The 21,341-nt window shown below is 40.6% G+C and overlaps 1 protein-coding gene across 2 annotated transcripts in view; it reads right to left on the bottom strand.

Moving 5' to 3' along the window:
• The window catches only part of LOC125245415 (NLR family CARD domain-containing protein 3-like), a 67,098-nt gene that overhangs the window by 5,475 nt on the left and 40,282 nt on the right, over positions 1–21,341 (bottom strand). For both annotated transcript variants that reach the window (XM_048155988.1, XM_048155989.1), the window contains 3 exons: positions 12,942–14,748; positions 12,505–12,678; positions 9,314–9,487 (listed from right to left, as the gene is read on the bottom strand). In XM_048155988.1, the coding sequence (XP_048011945.1) occupies positions 9,314–9,487; positions 12,505–12,678; positions 12,942–14,748 (2,155 nt within the window). The remainder of the gene's footprint in view (positions 1–9,313; positions 9,488–12,504; positions 12,679–12,941; positions 14,749–21,341) is intronic.

Raw genomic sequence — 21,341 nt, 5'->3', positions numbered from 1 at the left:
CATTGTTGAGCCAACCCTGTGTAAATGCCATCCAAGGAATGTGATCATAGGGAGAGTCATCACACCTATGTGGAGAAGTAGATGGGTGCCATTCAAAATAATGAACACTACAGACAAAGCAATCATTCTTAAGAAAAACACAAAGATTGTGGATGTTTTCACTTGTATAGCTGTTGAAGAGTTGTCTACTCCTGAGACCCTGAAGAGTAATGTTCAATGTGCTGTGAGTCCAGCGAGTCATGTGCGGACCAGTGATGAGAGGACAAATGTGCTTGATAAGTTAGGCCTGCAAGATTTGGATTTGGATGCTTGTGAAGTGTCAGATGAGTGAAAGGATAAACTTCTGAGAATCTCATTGAGAAGTATGAGTTGACCTTCTCTCGTGGAAAAATGGACTGTGGGGAAGCCACTGACTTGGTCCACAAAATTCACTTGGTGGATGAGAAGCCATTTCGACTCCCTTATCGACGTGTAGCCCCCTGCCACTATGAAAAGCTATGCACTGTCTTGAATGAGATTGAAGTGAAAGGCATTATAAGGAAATCTCAGAGTGAATATGCATCTCCATTAGTTTTGGTGTGGGAAAAGAATGGCGACCTTCATATTTGTACAGATTTTAGATGGCTGAATGCGAAGACAGTAAAGGACGCCCACCCACTCCCACACCAAGCAGATGCACTTGCAGCCCTGAGAGGCAATGTTTTCTTTTCAACTATGGACTTACCTTTTGGCTTTTATAATGTTTCCTTGTTTGAAGAGCATAAGAAGTACACCACCTTTTCCTCTCCTTTCGGGCTTCACAAGTATAATCGTCTACCTCAGGGCCAGCTTGACCAACAGTCCAGCAACCTTTATGAGGACGATGATGTCCATCTTCGGTATTGAGAATTTCACTAGCCTTCTCTGCTACGATTTAATGGTTTTTGCTCTTTGTGAGCAGGTAGCTCTTGACCGACTAGAGCTGGTTTTCTCACGCCTAAAAGGGAGACATTTCACAGCATGGTCTAATAATAACCCTTTGACCTGTATTCTTTTTTGTTAACAACTGTTTATTGAATTTTCTTCTGTGAACAGTAGTATAAAACAAAAAGCAACTGTGCAAATTTAAAACCCATCCCAACCCATCCCACCCCCTGGTAGACTTAAGGGTAGAAAAGAAAAATAATAAAATACATAAAGTAAAATAAATAATAATAATAAAAATGAATTAAGTAATATTAATACATAAAATACAATAAAATAATTTTGACAAAGATTTTAGAAAAGATGACACAATATTAAAAGATGAATGCCATAAATTGACAGTTTTCACATTAGATCCATGTATGCGAGAAGTTGAGAGTTCCATCAAGATAATGTCCAACAAATATACCGCCCAGGTTCGTCTGTCCATTGTGTGAGGAGGATTCCAACGGTTGACTAGCAACTTTTTTGCTGCAGTGAGAGCAGCTAGCAGTAAACATCTTTGTTGGACGGACAAGGTGAGGTCCCAAAAGTCATTCATAAAAAAATGGCGTGAAGTCAAACTTATCTCAGTGCCCAACAAATAAGAGAGGTCCTGTGAGAGCTGAGTCCAAAAAGAAAAGAGAGAGGGGCACTCCCAGAAAAAATTCAAAAAAGTGCCTAAAGATCCTTGTGAACAGAGATTGCACTTAGGAGAGGTTGACAAATTCATATGAAAACGTTTCATTGGAGTCAAGTAGACCCTATGCAGCAATTTCCAATGAATCATTTGGTGGTTAGGGTTTTTAGAAGACATTTTAAACATTCCCCATATCTGATCCGAAAATAAAACATGCACATCCTCATTAAGATCCTTAGCCCAAACAGTTGTAATAGATAAAGGTTTGTATGAATGCTCAAGTAGAAAAAGATAGATGACTGAAGCAGAAGAGGGAAATTCCTCATGCATCAAGTTTGTTCCAGTAGCCAACTGGTGGAGCGAGAGGAATCATGGAAGAAAAGAAGTTAATACGTGGGAGAACATTCATTTTGATCACCGATATACGAGCCTGAAAAGAAGTAGGAAGACGAGACCAATTTTCCAAATCTGAGGATATTTTGGCTAGAATACTATTATAGTTTTTTGAAAGAATTTCTTGCATGGAAGGAAAAATATCTATCCCTAACTACTTTAAGTTTTGAACCAATGGAATAGATGCAGAAAGGGAAATGGGATCAAATTTAGAATTGAGGGGAAGTAGACATGACTTACTCCAATTAATTTTAAACCCAGAGAGAGATCCAAAATGGTCAAATAAATTCAATACATGAGGAATAGAATGTGACGGCTTATCCAAAAACAATAAAATATCATCAGCGAATAAAGAATATGATGATGAGTATTCCTTATAATTATGGGAGAAATAATTTCAGATTGACGGACCGCTTGAGCTAAGGGTTCCAAGGATAAGGCACATAACAGAGGAGAAAGCGGGCAACCCTGACGAGTACCTCGATGTATAAAGAATGGGTTAGAGCAAACAGAACCTGTGAGAACAGAGGCTGCTGGATTGGCGTACAGAACTTTTATCATGTTTATGTAACTCGATCCTAGACCCATATGCTGTAGAACCGCCCATAAATAGTTCCATTCTAGCTGGTTGAAAGCTTTCATTGCATCTAGAGATAATACTGCACAAGGGGAGGACAAACTATTAGATAAATTAATAATATGATATAGCCTGTGTAAGTTATCCGAAGCTGAGCGAGATTTAATGAACCCTGTTTGGTCATGATGAACTAGCCTGTTCATAAATTTCTCTAGATGACGAGATAGTACCTTAGCATATAATTTAACATCAGTCCCTATCAAAGAAAGTGGCCGGTAACTAGAACAGGAAGTCGGATCTTTATCTTTTTTTAACAAGAAAGAAATAACAGCTATATTAATAGATGGGTGAAATGAGCCTTGAGTAACTGAAAAATTTATCATATCTAACATGAGGGGGCCTAAATCCGACCAAAAAGTAGTACACAATTCGACTGGAATACCATTTAAACCTGGGGATTTCCCCTTGTTCATAGATCGGATTGCTGACTCCAGCTCCTGAAGAGTAATCGGTTCAGCCAGATAATCTGAATCTGAATCCGACAGCCTAGGTAAATCAAGGTTGGAAAGAAAAATTGCAAAAGAGTCAGGGTCACCAACAGCAGAAGAAGTATAGAGGTTAGAGTAAAAAGAATGAAAAGAAATATTAATGTCTTTGGGGTCTGTCATAATGAGCCCGGATTGGGATTTCACTGCTGAAATATTAGCAAACTTTTCACTGTTGCGTATTCTTAGAGCTAAAAGGTGGCTTGGTCTACTTCCTTGAAAATAGTAATTCTGCCTGCATCTTTGAATCAGGAATTCTGCCCTGGATCTCAGTAATGAATTAAGTTCAGACCTAACCGCCATAATTTTGCTGAGAGTATTGTCTGAGAAACAACGTTGATTGTCTCTAGTCAGATTCTGGAGCTGTGATTCCAGTTCAACTATCTTTTTATGTCGGTTTTTCTGAAGGAAAGAGGCATACGAAATTGAGTTATTCCTTATGAATCCTTTAACTGCGTGTTCGTGGATCATCCATTGAGCCTTGGTTAATTTCAATAAACTCAGCAAATTTATTTCTGAATTGGCTACAAAAACAATTTAGGGTTAAATCGCCATCTAGTTGCACGAGATGGCCGAGGGATCAAAGATAATCTGCACAAATTTCCATCATGATCTGACAAAGATAAGGAACAGATATCGGCATCACGAACAGCTGAAGATAAAGAAGTAGAAATGAAAATATAGTCAATTCGCGAATAGGATTTATGAGTAGCAGAAAAGAAAGTGAAAGACTTGGCAGAAGGATTTAATAAACGCCAACTATCCACCAATGAAGATGAGATTATACATTTCCTAAGTTTGTCAGAACAGACGGCTTGAGAGTGTGATTCCTTTGGTCCAGATCTATCTAGGATATGCGACATTACAGAATTTGTGTCTGCACCCAATACAATTTCAAAATCTGAACATTTTAAAAGATAAGTAGACAAAACAGAGAAAAAAGTAGGGTCCGGGGTACAAGGGGCATAAACTGAAATAAATACAATATTTCTATTCTCCACTATTGTTTTTATATGTGTTATTCTACCGTCTGTATCACAACCTTTGTCTAAAATAGTAATATTTAAAGTCCTCCGCACTAATATTAGGACCCCCTTGGTTTTAGCATCCGAAGATGAATGAGATACCACTTCATAAAACTTATTAATACACCTGCGTACATCCTCCTCTTTCAGATGGGATTCTTGAACTAACACTATATCAATCTTTCTTCTTCGCAGAAAATCCAGAAAACCTGTACGTTTGTGTGGGCCATTTAGGCCATTGATATTACAACTGAGAATATTAAGGTCAGTCATAGGTATCGAACAGAATTACTGCGTAATAAGACAAAATACAAATTTGAAAACAAGACCAGTTGAGTCTACCATCAACCTTTTAGTAACTGTAAGTTCAGAAGTAAACATTAGACTACGCGGCTACTCGCTTATCGTGATCTGCGACCACTTTCTTTTGTTCTCTCATCTCCCCTGTAAGAAGATCCAGTTTGGAGCATAGCGACTGAACAACTGACATGTGAGAGGCGAATTCGTTCCGCATCGCCGTCAACTCAGTTCTTAGAATGTCCTCAAAGTGCGCAACAGTATTCGCCATCTTGTCTACCATGTCACCCGTGGTTGGTGGCTTGGATTTCTTCTTAATCGGAGAAGCCGTTGGAGATATCTCCTGCTGCTTCCGATTGTAAGCCATCAGAAATAGTATTATTAATTAAGTAAACTTAAAATAAAACGAAAAAATCAGCAAAAAGGGGCCAAACATACGGAGCTCTACTCGAGTGCGACTAGGTTCATGAGCACGTCACGTGACTTCCTTTGACCTATATTCTAACCAAACCTAGATTGGACACGTGTGAACAGCGATGGGTGGCGAAGCTCGCTGCATATGACTTTGACCTGAAGTATGTGCCAGGCACGAAGAACGTTGTTGCAGATGCTTTGAGCAGAGAGCCCTTTGTTAAGTCTTGTGTCAGCCATCGTCTGTTGAAAGAACCATACATTTCTCTCTTGGATGAAGTCAATGGTGTTGTTACCAGTACTGTGCAAGATGCCTTTCGTGTCAACTGTCAGAATGTGCAGGCTGCCAGTGAAGGTGAAACTGAGAAAGAGCTGCAGGATAATGTGAACGACTCATGTCCCAGATCTTTTGATGCTGCTGAAGTTTCTGCTGCATTGGGTGCTCACTGCAATGGAGTTAGTCCTTTATCCATAGCCAGTCCAACATCACTCTAACTCCCTGTTGAAGATCCATCTGTTGCAATCCCATTTTCTAGACTCGCTAGTCTCCAAGAGCAGGACAACATAGTCGGCAGAGTCATCAACTATGTTCTCAGACACAAACGTGCTTTAAAAAATGAGAGAGAGCAAAGGAACCTAGCTCTGTAACAAACCTTTTGAAGCACTGGAAAAAGCAAAAGATTCGTAACCATGTGCTGTACAGAGTGAAGAAGGATTGGCTGATGAATAGGAAGCTTTTTCAGTATGTTGTACCTGATTCTCTGAAGCATGATGTTCTCTGTGGTGTTCATGATGCTTCCGGACACCAGGGGAGTGCAAGAACTCTCTCCCTTGCAGATGAAAGATTCTTTTGGCCAGGGATGAGCAAGGATGTGAAGCTTTATGTAAAAAACTGCCAGAGATGTGTTGTCGGGAAAACTCCAGAGCCAGATGCTTGTGCGCCCCTTGAGCACATTCGAACCTCTGAGCCGATGGAGCTCATATGTTTTGATTTTTGGAGTGCTGAACAGATTTCAGGGAAAGTTGTTGATGTTCTAGTAGTAACAGATCATTTCTCTAAGATGGCACATGCCTTCCCCCATCAAAACCAGTCTGCCAAACAAGTTGCCCGTCACCTTTGGAATGACTTCTTTTGCATTTACGGATTTCCAAAGAGAATACATTCAGACCAGTGTGCGAACTTTGAAAGCAAAATCATTAAGAACCTACTTGAGATGGCTGGTGTTCAAAAATCACACACCACACCATACCATACCCATACTTATGGGTAACGGGTTAGCAGAACGTTTTAACAGGACTTTGGGGAATATGATAAGAGCTCTCCTAGTTAAATCCAAGGCAAGGTGGCCACAGCTTCTAAGGACATTAACATTCAGTTATAACTGCACTGTACATGAAACGACCGGGTTTGCCCCATTTTATCTTATGTTTGGGCGTATCCCGAGGCTGCCAATCGACATCATGTTTCAGCACGTCCTTTGTGACGATAGGGTGGTCAGCCATCACGAGTTTGTCTCTGCACTGAGAAGAGACCTGAGCACAGCTGCAGAAATTGCCCGGAAACACAGTGTCAAAGAGCAGAACCGTCATGCCATTATTTATAATTGGAAGGTCAGAGGTTCACCCTTACCAATGGGAGATTGAGTTTATTAGCGCATTTTACAATGTAAATTGTCAAAGCAGCTTTACATTGATAACTGGTATATATTTTTGGCTGCACAGCAGCTCTTAAAGAATAGAGTCAATGCAGGCAGATCAAAGCACTGTTGAATATCAAATGTCAAGTGTCCCCAACTAAGCAAGCCAAAGGCGACAGCGGCAAGTAACCCAAACTCCAACAGGTGACATCATGTGGCAAACAGGTGGCAAATAGATGTTAAAATGGAGAAAAAAACCTTGGGACAAACCAGGCTTAGTCGGGGGGCGGTTCTCCTCTGGCAAACAGTGCTTTGTTATGATACAGGCTGCTATCATAAGTCCGATAGGATTGCAACATTCAGAGTATTTATTTCAGTTCCATCCAGTCAGTGTTAATTTCGTTAACGAAAACTATGACGAAAAATGTTCGTTGACGACCTTTTTTTCCATGACTAAGACGAGACGATGAGAGACGACACCAATTTCATTTAACGACAACGTGACTAAAACTATATGTGCAACATCGTTGATGAAAAAAGACTGAAATGTGTCTAAAAGACTAAACACTTGACCAAAATCACTCTTTTGAAATCACTTTTTGTTTTTGTCGAATAAAGGAGACAAAACATTACAGACTGTCTTTAGGAGCGGTCACGTCACGCTTACGGGCTGCCAGATTTCCATCATTTAAACCCCCTATCAGAGCTTTTCTGTTAATAGAACACATTTTACTTAATCTTTGCTATCTGGCAACCATGCACACAAGCCCTCTCTACACTGAAGAAGCGCGGATGATCTGAAAACATAGACAAGTAAACTGGAGTTCATCGCTCTTCATTTGAGATTTCTACTTAAATTAATGTGTCTATATTGCGCTACTCGTTTAATGACTAAATCTGGGACCAAAGTGCAGACTGATATCCAGCAGTGGTTCTCAAACTGACGCGAAAAGTGCCATTCATTTTATTCTTCTCCATCTTAAAATAACATGAAAACTTAACATGTATTTCTAGCAGGTAAAATGTCGTATATACACGACATTCAATCAAATTACCTCATCTTTTGCGGTCAAAACTGACTGCACCCACACAAGCCAGCATCGCGCTACATTAGTGCTGTTCTCGACAATATAACGTTACCTTTGTGAAAGTGGGGATTTAGCACTTACTAGCATGAAGAACAATATAGACACAGACTGCATGTAGATTTGAGATTTAAACTCTCTTCGATACAAAAAACATACCCTTCTGCGAGTTACTGTTTTTAATGTTGATCATATTATACCAGCAAGAATATTGCCCGAATATAATATATAATATCCCGAATATTGATTTTATACAACAGTTCAACAAACAAAAGGGTGATATTAAGTGATTAGTAAATACTGTATTGTCAGTATTGTAAGTATTTTTGCTCTATTTTGCAACGAAAGCCACAGCAGAACTGCAGCACACAAGCTGTGTTTCGTGAACGAATCTGCGACTTTGAACGAATCGTCAATGATACAGTAATCCATTCATAAATACAGCCGCTAGTTTTGATACTGAAAGAATGAATGACTCGATGATTCACTCATAAAACAGTGACTTACCGTCACCTACTGGCAGTTTTAATGTAATATTTAAAAGTATCACTTCGTTTTTATCATCATTGTATTTAATAATTAAAAAAAAAAAAAAAATTATTTAAGGCATTATTTATTTTACAAAGGTATTTATAAAGGAAAAAATATTGTCCCTTAATGGAAAAGTGTAACTGCAGTCTAAGTGGAAAAGAGAGGGTACACAGAAGGATGTTAAATCCCTCAGGGGGTACGACACTCTAGAAAGTTTCAGAACCACTGAAAGTGAATATGTACAATTGCTACTGCTAAGAGTGCAATGTCAATACAGTCTGTTACCTTGATTTCATAAGCTTGAATTAATTGGTCTAAAGAGAAAAATTATAATGACTATTTTGCTTAAAGACTACATATAAAATAGCTATCAAAATTAATGTTGGCAACTATAGTTTGACTAAAGGTAATGACTAAGACTTGACAAAAATGTGATGACTTTTCGTCAACTAAAACTAGACTAAAATATGAAAGACTAAAATGACTAAAATGTGACCAAAACTAAGGAGCATTTTCATCTGAAGATAAAGACTAAGACTAAATCAAAAATGGCTGCCAAAATTAACAATGCATCCAGTTGAGGATCATATTCATCACGCCGGTATGGATGGTTGTTGAGGAACTGTGCCACTGGTTGTCGTGTTGATGAGGCCTTCACAGTGGATGATCTAGTCAATCTCTGCTGATACTTCAGGGCTGCGCTGTGGTCATGTCAAGGCGCAGGCCCTTGGTCTCACCTGGATACGGCCCGGATCCGGTTGACTACGGTAGACTACGGTAAACCTCGGGATAAACAGAAAGACTAATATTACCCTAGATGCCATTCTTCTTCTGATGTAACGAGTACATCTGGTGTTATAGGAAGTGTTCCCGGTTCCAGCTGACCTAATTTATGCAGCCTAATAATCCTTTAACAGATTTGAAAATACAACACTCTTGTTCCCTTTTCACCTTTTGTCCTATATGTCCTTTTATTCATCCAGAAAACTGCACACAGTGGAAACCACACCTGGAATTAAAGCCAATGCAACTACACCCACTGAGACAGAAGTGTGATACCTCAACCAATTCACATCAAGTTTGGACTTTATGAGTTCAGAACACTGCCACAAGGACTTTGAGAAAGCTGTTTTTTTGTTTTGTTTTGTTTTTTACTGTTTTTTAATATGTAAAGACAGTAATGCTGTTTTTGGAGTTTTTTTTAATCAAAATTATTCCTGCTCTACATACTTGAGTTTATCCAGTCTGTAGTTTGGATGGTTAAGTTTATCAGTGAGCAGCTTGACTCCTAAATCTCCTGGATTATTGTAGCTCAGATCCAGCTCTCTCAGGTGTGAAGGGTTTGAACTCAGAGCTGAAGACACATGACCACAGCCATCCTCTGTCACCATACAGCCAGACAATCTACAAAGACACAGAGCAACAGTCCACATGACATTGGTTTGGCAATCAGACATGACAATCACACACTGACCTGTGGAGTTTGTATATGCAGCTGTTACTTTCTCTAGATTCAGTCTAAAGTAACAATTAATTTCTATTTCCAAACACATTTAAGTCATCAGACACATTTGTACTTACTTGTATTATAGAAATTGCTGTTTGAACATTTAATACCTATTTAGCCTTTTATTGGAGTAACCAGCAGTAATTTCAAGTGATTACTTTTTTTTTTTTCAAATATCATTGCTTTGAATTAAATATATTTACATTTAGAGAAGAAACATTAACAGAGTCATACAAATAAGAGTGAATGTTATTTTAACTCTCAGGGGTTGGTGGTCGCGCCTGTGATACCACGTTGCTTTTTTTCTTATTATTGTGAAAGACACTCAAAATACTTGGTGGAATTTGGTCATACATACCAGTGTTATACATCATTTGAGACTGTTAAGTGTCTACTTTTATTTGGGTACACTCACAAAAAACGAAATGTTTTTCTTTTCGCAAAATAAAGAAAAAAACATGATGCGCGATCTGATGTCTCTAAGTGAAGTACATTCTGAAATGCATCTGAAAATGAACTGAAACTCAGCAAATTCTTGCCACACAGACACAAGAGATATGTCTACTTTCAAATGAAGTCAAATCAAAAACAAATATCCTCAGTTTATGTAATCCATTTCAAACCAATGAGATGTACAGTCTTTTCTTGCTCACATCATTATCTTTAATGAGCTGAGACTGCCACATCACCGGCGCCATTCACATGGTCAATAGTTTGGCTGAAATATATGCATTGCACATGCCCCCAGTCAATGCCACAAAAACAAAATTTCCACATCAGATTCACTGAACGTTCATTGCGTTTTGAGGATAGCACGCTACTTTGGTAAAGAGGCCCTAGATTGCAACTCAGATGACGAACAATTGCATTTTGAACAGCGAATTGAGCCTGACGAGGATATACAGGTGCATGTCAATAAATTAGTATATCATGAAAGTTATTTTTTTCTGTAATTTAATTCAAAAAGTAAAACTTAAAAATGTTCTAGATTTATTAGACATAAAGTAAAATATTTCTAGACTTTTTTGTTTTCATTTTGATGATTACAGCTTGCTGCTCATCAAAAAAAAAAAAAAAACAAAAAAAAAAAACAATTTATTTATCTCAAATTATTAGAATATTTCATTTCAAGTTCTATTAAATGACCATTCTCAGGGTATAAATACTGGGTTTAGGTCAGTAATCCCAACAGCAGTCATGGGGAAGTCTGCTGACTTGACAGTTGTCCAGAAGACGATCATCAAGACCCTCTACAATGAGGGTAAGCCACAGAGGGTCATTGCTGGAAGAGCTGGTTGTTCGCAGAGTGCTGTGCCAGAGCATATTCATGGTAAGCTGACTGGAAGGAAAAGTGTGGTAGGAAAAGGTGTACAAGTGAAAGGAATGACCACAGGCTTGAGAAGATTGTCAGGTGAAGCCAATTTAAGAACTTTTTTTATTGATCTTATGAAGTATTCTAATTTTTTGACATAGTAAATTTGCGGGGTTTTTTTAAATGTGAGCCAAAATCATCATTAAAAGAACCAAAGACTTAAAGTACTTCAGTCTGATTTGTAATATATTTAGCTCAGTTTGGTTAGCTTATGACACTGCTTGTGTAGCTTGTTTGTGAACATCTGCTTAGGTGTAAATATGATATGATTTAGTGCAAATATGTTTTAGCCTACTGCAAAATAATGTGATACCGTCTAAACAATAGACATTATATTTTTATATTTAAATGTCTGGTTTAGGTTAGCCTGTGACACTGCTGATCATAGGAGCACAGGAGCTGAGTTTGATACCACTGATTTACTGTGAACTGAGCTGATCTGAAACACTGGAAACACAAGATCAGTTGCACACATGTAAATGAATACAGTACCATGCTTCACTATGAAACATGAAGCAGAATTTATATGATTACATTACAACCTTCATAATTTGATATTCATACTAAGACATATCCTATTCTCTCAACTATGCATTGTTAGAATTCATAATTTTCCAGCCAACTGACAAGTGTCATGAATGAGGCTCCAATTCCCATAGGCCCTCATTCCTGGGACTGATTACACATGCACCTGCACCATATCACACACACACTATTTAAGACGCGCTCCTGCTCTCATACCTCGCGAAGTCTTAATTTGCTAAGGTGATCATTTCTGACCGTTATTTCTGTGGACTGATTCCCTGTTATTACCTGGACTGTTTTACCCTGCTTGATCCGTTGCCGCCTGCCCTGATTACTGCCTGGACTCTGAACTTTGTTTGCTTGCTGCCTGCCACGACCATTGCCTGTGACCCGACTCTGATTATTGCTGCCAGCCTCGACCCCTTGCCTGTCCCCGACCACGGTACTGTCTTTGCCCTGTTGTGTTCTTAATAAAAACTGCAAATGGATCCACTCTCCACTGACCCTTCATTACAACAAGTAACATTGTTTCATTTAATCACCATTTGGGTGTGTGGTGATAATTTTGGACCCTGGCTGAGCCACTAGATGGCACTGCTAGTTTGTTCAGTGCTGTCAGAAGCAAACCATGCATGAAATCGAAGCATTTTACGACTTGCAAATTTCAATTTATCAATTTTTATCCCCGACCCAAAACAATATTTTTTTCTTAGACTTATGCAGTCAACATTGCTCATACTTCTGTATAAATTTGCAAAAATATCACATTCATGTTTTGTCTCTTGTTCTGGCATTCCATTGAGAGCAGATGTCACATTCTGTGACAAAATCATTTATTGTTATAGCATTATTATAGCCATGGTCCTAAGCAAATACCAGTTCTTTTACTTTTGTAAGTATATATTGTATATTTCACCAAATCAGATGGGGCCCCCTGATTTCCTAAGCGGCCCACTTGGCTTATTGGTTAGGTCCGTTTCTGAATATATAATAGTTAATTATTGTTAAACCATTCACCTCATTATCTCCAGCTGACAGTTTGGATTCTTCAGTCCATCAGAAAGAAGCTTCACTCCAGAATCCTGCAGGTCATTGTTACTCAGGTCCAGCTCTCTCAGGAGAGAGTTTGATGATTGTAAAACTAAAGACAAACTTTCACAGGACTGAGCAGTGAGATTACAGCACTGTAGCCTGTGTAAAGAACAAAACAAATGGCAACAGTAATGCTTATTTTGTAGCATTTATAATCTAGAGCTTCACAAAACCTTTGACTGTAGTGATGTAAGCAAAGCTAAAACAATTTTCTCTTCATAAAACATTAAACCAGTATTTATATCACACACATTACATTTATTCATTTTTCTGAACAGTGTAGTCCAAAAAGCCATCCATGTAAAATGAAGGCCCAATTACAAAAAATTGAAAGTGTACATCAATGCAAAGAAGATCCTCACAGTGCTCTTCTGGTATTTTTTATCACTGGCAGCAGTTTTATCAGTGCTTCATCAGATCTTCTGTATTTGTGCAGTTCAAACGTTTCTTGTGTCTCTTCTGACATGAGGAGCACAAACACCAGACCAGACCACTGAGCAGAGGAGAGATTCTCTGCTGAAAGATTTCCTGAGCTAAGATTCTTCTGGATTTCCTCCACAAAGTCATCTTTCAGCTCACTCAGACAGTGGAAGAGATTGATGGTCCTCTCTACTGATTTCTCCTTCTCTATTGTTTGTTTGATATAGTCAACAGTGTCTTTAACATTCTCTGTTTTCAGTTCCAGTTTTGGCAGTAGTTCCTTCAGGTCACTCTGACTGGACTCCTGTGAGAGACCCAGAAGGAACCGGAGGAAAAGGTCCAGGTGTCCGTTCTTGCTTTGTAAAGCCTTGTTTATTGCAGCCTTATGAAGTTTAAACAGTGGCTTTTTGGAGAAATACCAATTAAGTTGTTCTCTCCAGGTTTCAAGAAACTGGTTCATTTTCTTTTCTTGGCTAATCAAAAACACATAAAGAGCAGCAAGGAATTCCTGGATGCTGAGATGTATGAAGCTGTAAACGTTTCTTGCTGAAATAGCCTTTTCCTCCTGAAAGATCTGAGTGCATAACCCAGAGAATATCATCTCTTCATTGACATTTAGTCCACATTCCTCAAGATCTTCTTTGTAGAAAATCAGATTTCCTTTCTCCAGCTGTTCAAAGGCCAGTTTCCCAAGCTTCAGAATAACCTGATCAAAAGACATGGCATTGGCTTTAGGTTCAGGGTCATAACTGTATTTTGCTTTCATCTGTTGCTGCTGAGTAAGTAAGAAGTTTGTGTACATCCCTGTTAGAGTTGCTGGTGTCTTGTCATTACTCACTTGAGCCAGTAGAGGCTTAAGAACAGTGAGAGAGATCCAGCAGAAGACGGGGATGTGGCACATGATGTACAGGCTCCTGGATTTCCTTATATGACGGAGGATGTTTCCAGCAACCTCAGAACTGCTGTTTCTGTTAAAGTATTGCTCTTTCTGTTCATCATTAAATCCACGCACTTCGGTCACCTGATCAATGTAGTTTCGGGGAATCAGACTGGCTGCTGCTGGTCTGGATGTGATCCAGACGAGAGCAGAGGGAACAAGATGTCTCTTGATCAGGTTTGTAACTATGTTACTCACTGTTGTTTCTTTGTGAACATCTGTAAATTTTTCAGCCTGTATAAAGCTCAAAGGGAAGCGACATTCATCCAGCCCATCAAAGATGAACATGATTTTACCATCACCTTCAGGAAGAGAGGGCAGTTCTTTAGGATCATCAAAAAAGTATTTGTGAAGCAGTCCCATTAGACTGAAATTATTTCTGATCAAATTTAGCTGACGGAACGGAAGAGGGAAAATTAAGGCAATATCCTGATTTTCTTTCCCTTCAGCCCAGTCAAGGATTAATTTATTGACGGACACTGTTTTTCCTATCCCTGCAATGCCCAACGTCAGCACTTTTCTGTTTCGTCGACCATTATTGACTTTAAAAATATTTTTGCACTGGATCGGTGTGTCCTTGGCATCAAATCGTTTGAATTCGATCTGTCTCACCTCGTGCTCACTGACTATTCCTCCAGTCTCATTCTCCACCACATATAGATCAGTGTAAATATCGTTTAGGTATTTCTGATGACCCCTCTGTGAATTACCAACCAATATTCGCTCACACTCCTGTTTTAATTTGTCCTTCAATCTGCGGCTGGTCGCTGTGTAATCATGATGAGCAGCTTTACTGTCCTCTGCAGTTGAGCCTTTGAGAAAGAGGGGAAAAATTTAATGAGATTTTCAATAAATAATAAAATCTGTATGTAAATTCTAATTTAGTCTGTGATTCCCATTACAAAAATAACCACCGCACATGTGTGGTAACTTGTAAAATGTGTTTCTACTATATTCAAATTAATCAGTCTCATACTGTAACAGTGTTTAAATGATGTTTTACACAGATTATGCTTAAGTTGACTACATTTGTGGTCATGGAAATGCCCTAACTTATGTCAACTCACATACACACTTTGTAGGGGTGAGCAATCAAAATCTGTCATTTTCTTCTTGCTACCAATATGTATGACAATCTAGTTATTTTTAATTACATTTAAATGATATTAAATAATACAGTTTAATTTAACCATTTAATTAAATTTTCAACACCAATTGCAACCAATATTGCTACTAGCCTACTAACATAATTTAAAAAAAAAGTTCTTGGCTTACTACAATGTCACGTGAGTCTAACCCCAATAGCTAACCACAAAATCTCTACTGCTTGACTAATTTCTATGGTTAACCATGTCTGCTGGTATATCTCCCAGCCCTAACACCTTGGTTTCAATTTAAAAGTTTCTAAATTATTTTCTAATTACTTCCAGTGCATTTAATGGATTGTTTCCATTAGACTCAGATCTTTAAGCCAATACGTTTTTTTAAAAGCTTTTTGATATATCAAGCCATTGACAGCTAGCACACCAATCAGTATGTGAAGCTGTAGTTCCAGCATGATTTGTCTTGCTTAAAGGTGCCCTAGAATTGAAAATTGAATTTACTTCTGCATAGTTGAATAATTTTAAAGAATAGAGTTCTGTACATGGAAATCACATACACATACAGTCTCAAACACCATTGTTTCCTCCTTCTTACGTAAATTAGATTTTTGCAAAAGACCTCTGAAGAACAGGCGAATCTCAACATAACACCAACTGTGACACACCAGTCGGGATCATTAATATGTATGCCCCCAACTTTTGCATATGCCAGCCAATGTTCAAGGCATTAGACAAGCCAGTATTAACGTCTGGAGCAGCACAGCTGAATCATCAGACTTTATGCAGGTAAGCAAGCAAGGACAATAGCGAAAAATGGCAGATGGAGCAATAATAACTGACATGATCCATGATATCATGATATTTTTAGTGATATTTGTAAATTGTCTTTCTAAATGTTTCGTTAGCATGTTGCTAATGTACTGTTAAATGTGGTTAAAGTTACCATTGTTTCTTACTCTATTGACAGAGACAAGAACCATGTCGTTATTTTCATTATTAAACACTTGCAGTCTGTATAATTCATAAACACAAATTCATTCTTTATAAATCTCTCCAACAGTGTGTGTAACATTAGCTTAGCCCTGTTAGCTGCAGCAAGTACTATCAAACTCATTCAGAATTAAATGTAAACATCCAAATAAATACCATACTTACATAATCTGATATGCTGCATGACGAACACTTTGTAAAGATCCATTTTGAGGGTTATATTAGCTGTGTGACCTTTGTTTATGCAATGTATTATGGAGTTGCAAGCTTGGGGGCAGGGAGCACAAGCATTTAAAGGGGACACGCGCTGAATCTGCACATTTTTAATTATGCCCCAAAATAGGCAGTTAAAAAAATGAATAATAGAAAATCTATGGGGTAATTTGAGCTGAAACTTCACAGACACATTCAGGGGACACCTTAGACTTCTATTACATCTTGTGAAAAAGGGTTCTAGGGCAACTTTAAAGGGGTCATGAAGTGCCTTGTTTTATTGTTTTATAATGTTTGTACTTATAATGTTAATATGATATATACATAAAAAATTGTCATAATTTAGAAATAAAAGGCATTTTTCCTACCTTGATTATAGCCCTCTGGTTTGAACGCTCTGTTTTAAGGAGCGTGTCTGCTGTGAGACTTCAGTGTAAATGCCCACTGCTGTGATTGGCTGACATCTTTGCATATGAAATAGCTTTACAATCTACCGCTATTGTGTTTGGCCTGGGTGTGCCTCATACGTCCTGAAAAGTGAAGCTGCGGGCTCTTTGATCGCCCCCTGGTGGCTGGATGCAGTACAGGCCATAAACCTCACCCTCTCCATTCAAAAGAACGAGACTTAAAACATAAAAATAAATTACACTTCAAATAAAATTTTCTGAAAGATGGTTTTGGTCATTTAAGGTAGTTGTTATCATGCTGATATATGTTCAATTGTTCATTTTTGTGATAAGTTTGATTTTAGCTAGCAATTTGATGCTATAGAAACGGGGCGTGTCGTCATGATCGACAGTTGTGATTGACAGCTTCTCTGAGGACTGTCGGGGCTTCGAGGGGAGACTGAAGATATATAACTAACTATTAATTTTCAATTTCTGTGTTATTTCACACTGACAAAATGAGCTGTTCAGCAGTAAACTGTACTAACTGACCTACAGGATCTGACGGATATCTGAGCTTTTCTCGGTAATGTTAAACATGGGCTTTATAAGCCAATTAATAAATGTTATTAGTTGAGTTAACACGCCTGACGTTAGCCATGACGGGAAAAAAGCAGGTGATCGTTATCTGGCAGTTACTAATTATTTTTATGGGTATAAAATAATTAGCAGGACAAAACTAATGATAGCCTACTCTACAGCAATCAATCTCCTGTAACGTTAGTTCAACTTTATTTAAAATGGCAGGACCGTTTCTGACATTGTTGTTTCTAGAGGAATATTATATTGAGTTTATCTATTGAATTTACTTCTTAAAAAATATTATTGCTTTAGAAACAGAATAGCCTATTATTTTATAGGTAGAATTTTAAATTTTGTATAATTTATATTGACCTTATTCCTGACTAGCCTACTGCATTTCGAAATATGGGTTGTACTTCCGGCTTGGGGAACTTCCATTCAAAAAGACTTAAACGAATCGTTTCAAATCATAAGGTTGCCCTACAAATAAAGCTTATCCGTCAGTTTGACTGAATGAGCTGTCAATTTTCTTTCATGTTTTATTTTCAGACATCATGAGAATAACGTAACGCTTGGTATTTTAACATAACATGTTATAACATGAATATCTATGGCAAGAGCTCTTTTTTAAATTGCTGCTTTTTAACCTTGTGATTATTTTATTTTGCCGCTGTAATAGTGTGAAAAAGGACAACATATACTGCACATTTGTGGTCTGTTTTCCCGATATAATTTACAATATATCCCATTAATAATTTACTGGAATGTGTCACAGACACGTCAGGTTCCAACATCCAATCACAACGCACGCCATCACCAGAATACTGATCACCGCCACCTGCACCTCATCACCTCACTCATCTACAGCACTATTTAACCCACACGCACACAGCACTCCACGTCCGGTCTAGTTTGCATATACCCATGTTATGCTTACCTCAAGGACTCCTCTTCGTATACTCACCTGTCTCCAGCATGTCTCCTTCCCTCTGTGTGCTTCGTCTGCTGTGTGGGTGTGTTTCAGTCAGCTCCTCAGTTCTCCAGCGATCTCCTCTGTGCTCCAGCGATCCCCAAGCTCCAACTTACATCTACCTGCAAAGAGAAAGGACAGTAACTATTCCTCATACTACCTGCTCAAACTTCAATATAACCAGTTCACTCACCTGTGTGTGTTCACCTGCTCTACTGTGGTCAAATAAACATCCATTACCTGTTACATCTGTGTCTGTCTCCTGCATACCGTAACAGAAGACCGGACCAACACCGTAGACCCAGTATGAGCCAGCCAGATCCATTCCAGGAACTCGTGGATGCGCTTCGGCACACTTTATCCACTAATCATCCACCGCCATCTCCAGTTACTGTCCCTTCACCTGCACCAGCTAACACCACCAGCGATGTCAACACTCCTCCTTCACTGCCGCCGTACGCCAGTCCCATGGCCAAACCAGCGCCCTACTCAGGATCGGCGGAGGATTGCAGCGGATTCCTGCTGCAATGCACACTGGTCCTGGAGATGCAGCCACACCTGTACCCGAGTGACACCTCCAAAATAGCGTTCATTATATCTCAGCTCAGTGGCAAAGCATTAAAGTGGGCCGACTCCATCTGGTCCCAGTGGGGCGCTGTAACCCAATCCTACTCGGCGTTTATTTCCCACTTCCGGGAAGTGTTCGGGAAACCGATCACGGACTCTTCAGCTGGTGAGAAACTTTATAATTTGAAACAAGGATCTCTGTCTGTTTACGACTATGCTTTGCAATTCAGAACGCTTGCAGCACTCAGCGGATGGAATGAACAAGCTCTAATAACGACTTATCGCCAAGGTTTGGAACCTCGGGTGTGGCTGCATCTCGCTGCATGCGAGGACTCCATCGGCCTCGAAAAGTTCATCCAGCTCTCCATTCGCTGCGCCACTCGCATGCAAGCGTGCATCCAAGAGCACCAGGACCAGTCCCTCTCCAACGTGCTCCTCTGCCGATCCGAACCCGTCAGCACCCCAGAACCAGCCCAAGTACCTATGGATGTGGAACACTCTCGTCTATCTTCTGAAGAACGCCGCCGCCGGCTGACCCTCCGTCTCTGTCTCTACTGTGGTGAACCCAGGCATGCTATTGCTGCATGCCCCACACGACCGCCGCGACCCCTGGTGAGTGCCATTATTCCTGCTACTCATAAGTTGAAACCACTCACTACTGTCGTCAATCTTACTGCCGCCAATGTCTCCCTTTCAGTGGTCGCACTCATCGACTCGGGGTCAGCCGGCAACTTCATCTCCGGAGCCATCTGCCGCCACCTTCGTCTCAAGACCACTCCGTCTCCTACCATCTACACGCTCAACTCACTAACCGGCAGACCCCTGAGCCATAAGCGCGTCCGCACCGTGGCTGGACCAGTAACCATTCAAGTTGGTTTACTACACCGGGAAGAGGCTCATATGCTGGTTCTGGAGGACTCAACTGCTGACGTGGTTCTGGGGCGCCCCTGGTTGGAGCAGCATAACCCGATCATCTCCTGGAAAACGGGCGAAATCCTGAAGTGGGGCGACACTTGCTTCTCTCGCTGCCTGGCTGAACTTCCTGTTCCACCATCTTCTTCGCCTGACCTCTCTCTCTGCGCCACGTCCATCGAAAGTCCAGTCGAACAACGCTCCGTCGACATCCCCAAGTGTTACGCCCCCTTCAGCGACGTCTTCTGCCCGCAACGGGCTTCCAAGCTGCCTCCACACCGGCCATGGGACTGTGCCATCGACCTGCTTCCGGGTGAACCAGTGCCAAAGGGTAAGATATACCCACTTTCCATCCCGGAGGAGAAGGCCATGGAGGATTACATCAAGGAAGCCCTCGCCCAAGGTTACATCAGGCCGTCTACTTCCCCTGCTGCTTCCAGTTTCTTCTTTGTGGCTAAAAAGGACGGAGGCTTGCGGCCCTGCATTGATTATCGCTCCCTCAACAAAATAACCGCCAAGTTCCGGTATCCCCTTCCTCTCGTCCCAGCGGCCCTGGAACATCTCCGTGGTGCCACTGTGTTTACGAAGCTGGACCTCCGCAGCGCGTACAACCTCATCCGGATACGTGAGGGGGACGAGTGGAAGACCGCCTTCATCACCCCTACTGGCCACTACGAGTACTTAGTAATGCTGTATGGACTGGTCAACGCCCCCTCCGTATTCCAGGACTTCATTCATGAGGTGCTCCGGGAGTTTCTCCACCGCTTTGTCCTAGTCTACATCGACGACATTCTCATATACTCCCGGAGCCAGGCCGAACATCGCCGACACGTTGCGGAGGTCCTCACCCGACTTCGCCAGTACAACCTGTTCCTCAAGGCAGAGAAATGCTCATTTCACCAACCTTCCGTCTCTTTCCTGGGCTACAATATCGACCACAGTGGCATCCGGATGGACGAGAGGAAGGTGGAATCCATTACCAACTGGCCAGAACCCACCACCATAAAAGAACTCCAGCGCTTCCTCGGATTCTCCAATTTCTACAGACGTTTCATCAAAGGTTACAGTTCCATCGCCCATCCACTCACCAGCCTGCTCCGTCATCAGCCCAAGCCTCTGTCCTGGACCCCGGCAGCCACCAACGCCTTTAACCAGCTCAAAGAAGCCTTCACCACCGCTCCCTTACTCGTACATCCAGACCCAGAGAAACAGTTCGTCGTAGAAGTGGACGCCTTGACAACTGGAGTGGGAGCGGTGTTGTCGCAGCAGCAGGGGACGCCAAGTAGACTCCATCCATGCGCCGCCTTCTCCCGCAAGCTCAGCCCGGCGGAAGTCAACTACTCCATCTGTGACAGGGAACTTCTTGCTGTTAAGCTTGCCTTGGAAGAGTGGAGGCATTGGCTGGAAGGAGCCAAACACGCGTTCCTGGTGCTAACCGACCATAAAAACCTTGAATATCTTCGATCAGCAAAGAGACTGAACCCCAGGCAAGCCCGTTGGGCGATGTTTTCTCCCGCTTCAATTATACCATCTCCTACCGCCCAGGCACCAAGAATGTAAAGGCCGACGCTCTCTCCCGTCTCCATGCTCCTGACGAACAGACCGAGGAACCAGAACCCATCATCCTGAGCTCTCTCATCGTAAGTCCTATTACCTGGTCAGAAGAGACCATTCCCTCCTCC

Source organism: Megalobrama amblycephala, linkage group LG14 (genome assembly GCF_018812025.1).
Source record: "Megalobrama amblycephala isolate DHTTF-2021 linkage group LG14, ASM1881202v1, whole genome shotgun sequence".
NCBI lineage: Eukaryota > Metazoa > Chordata > Actinopteri > Cypriniformes > Xenocyprididae > Megalobrama > Megalobrama amblycephala.
Note: the sequence above shows the minus strand (reverse complement) of the source record. Positions and strands in the feature narration are given on the sequence as shown.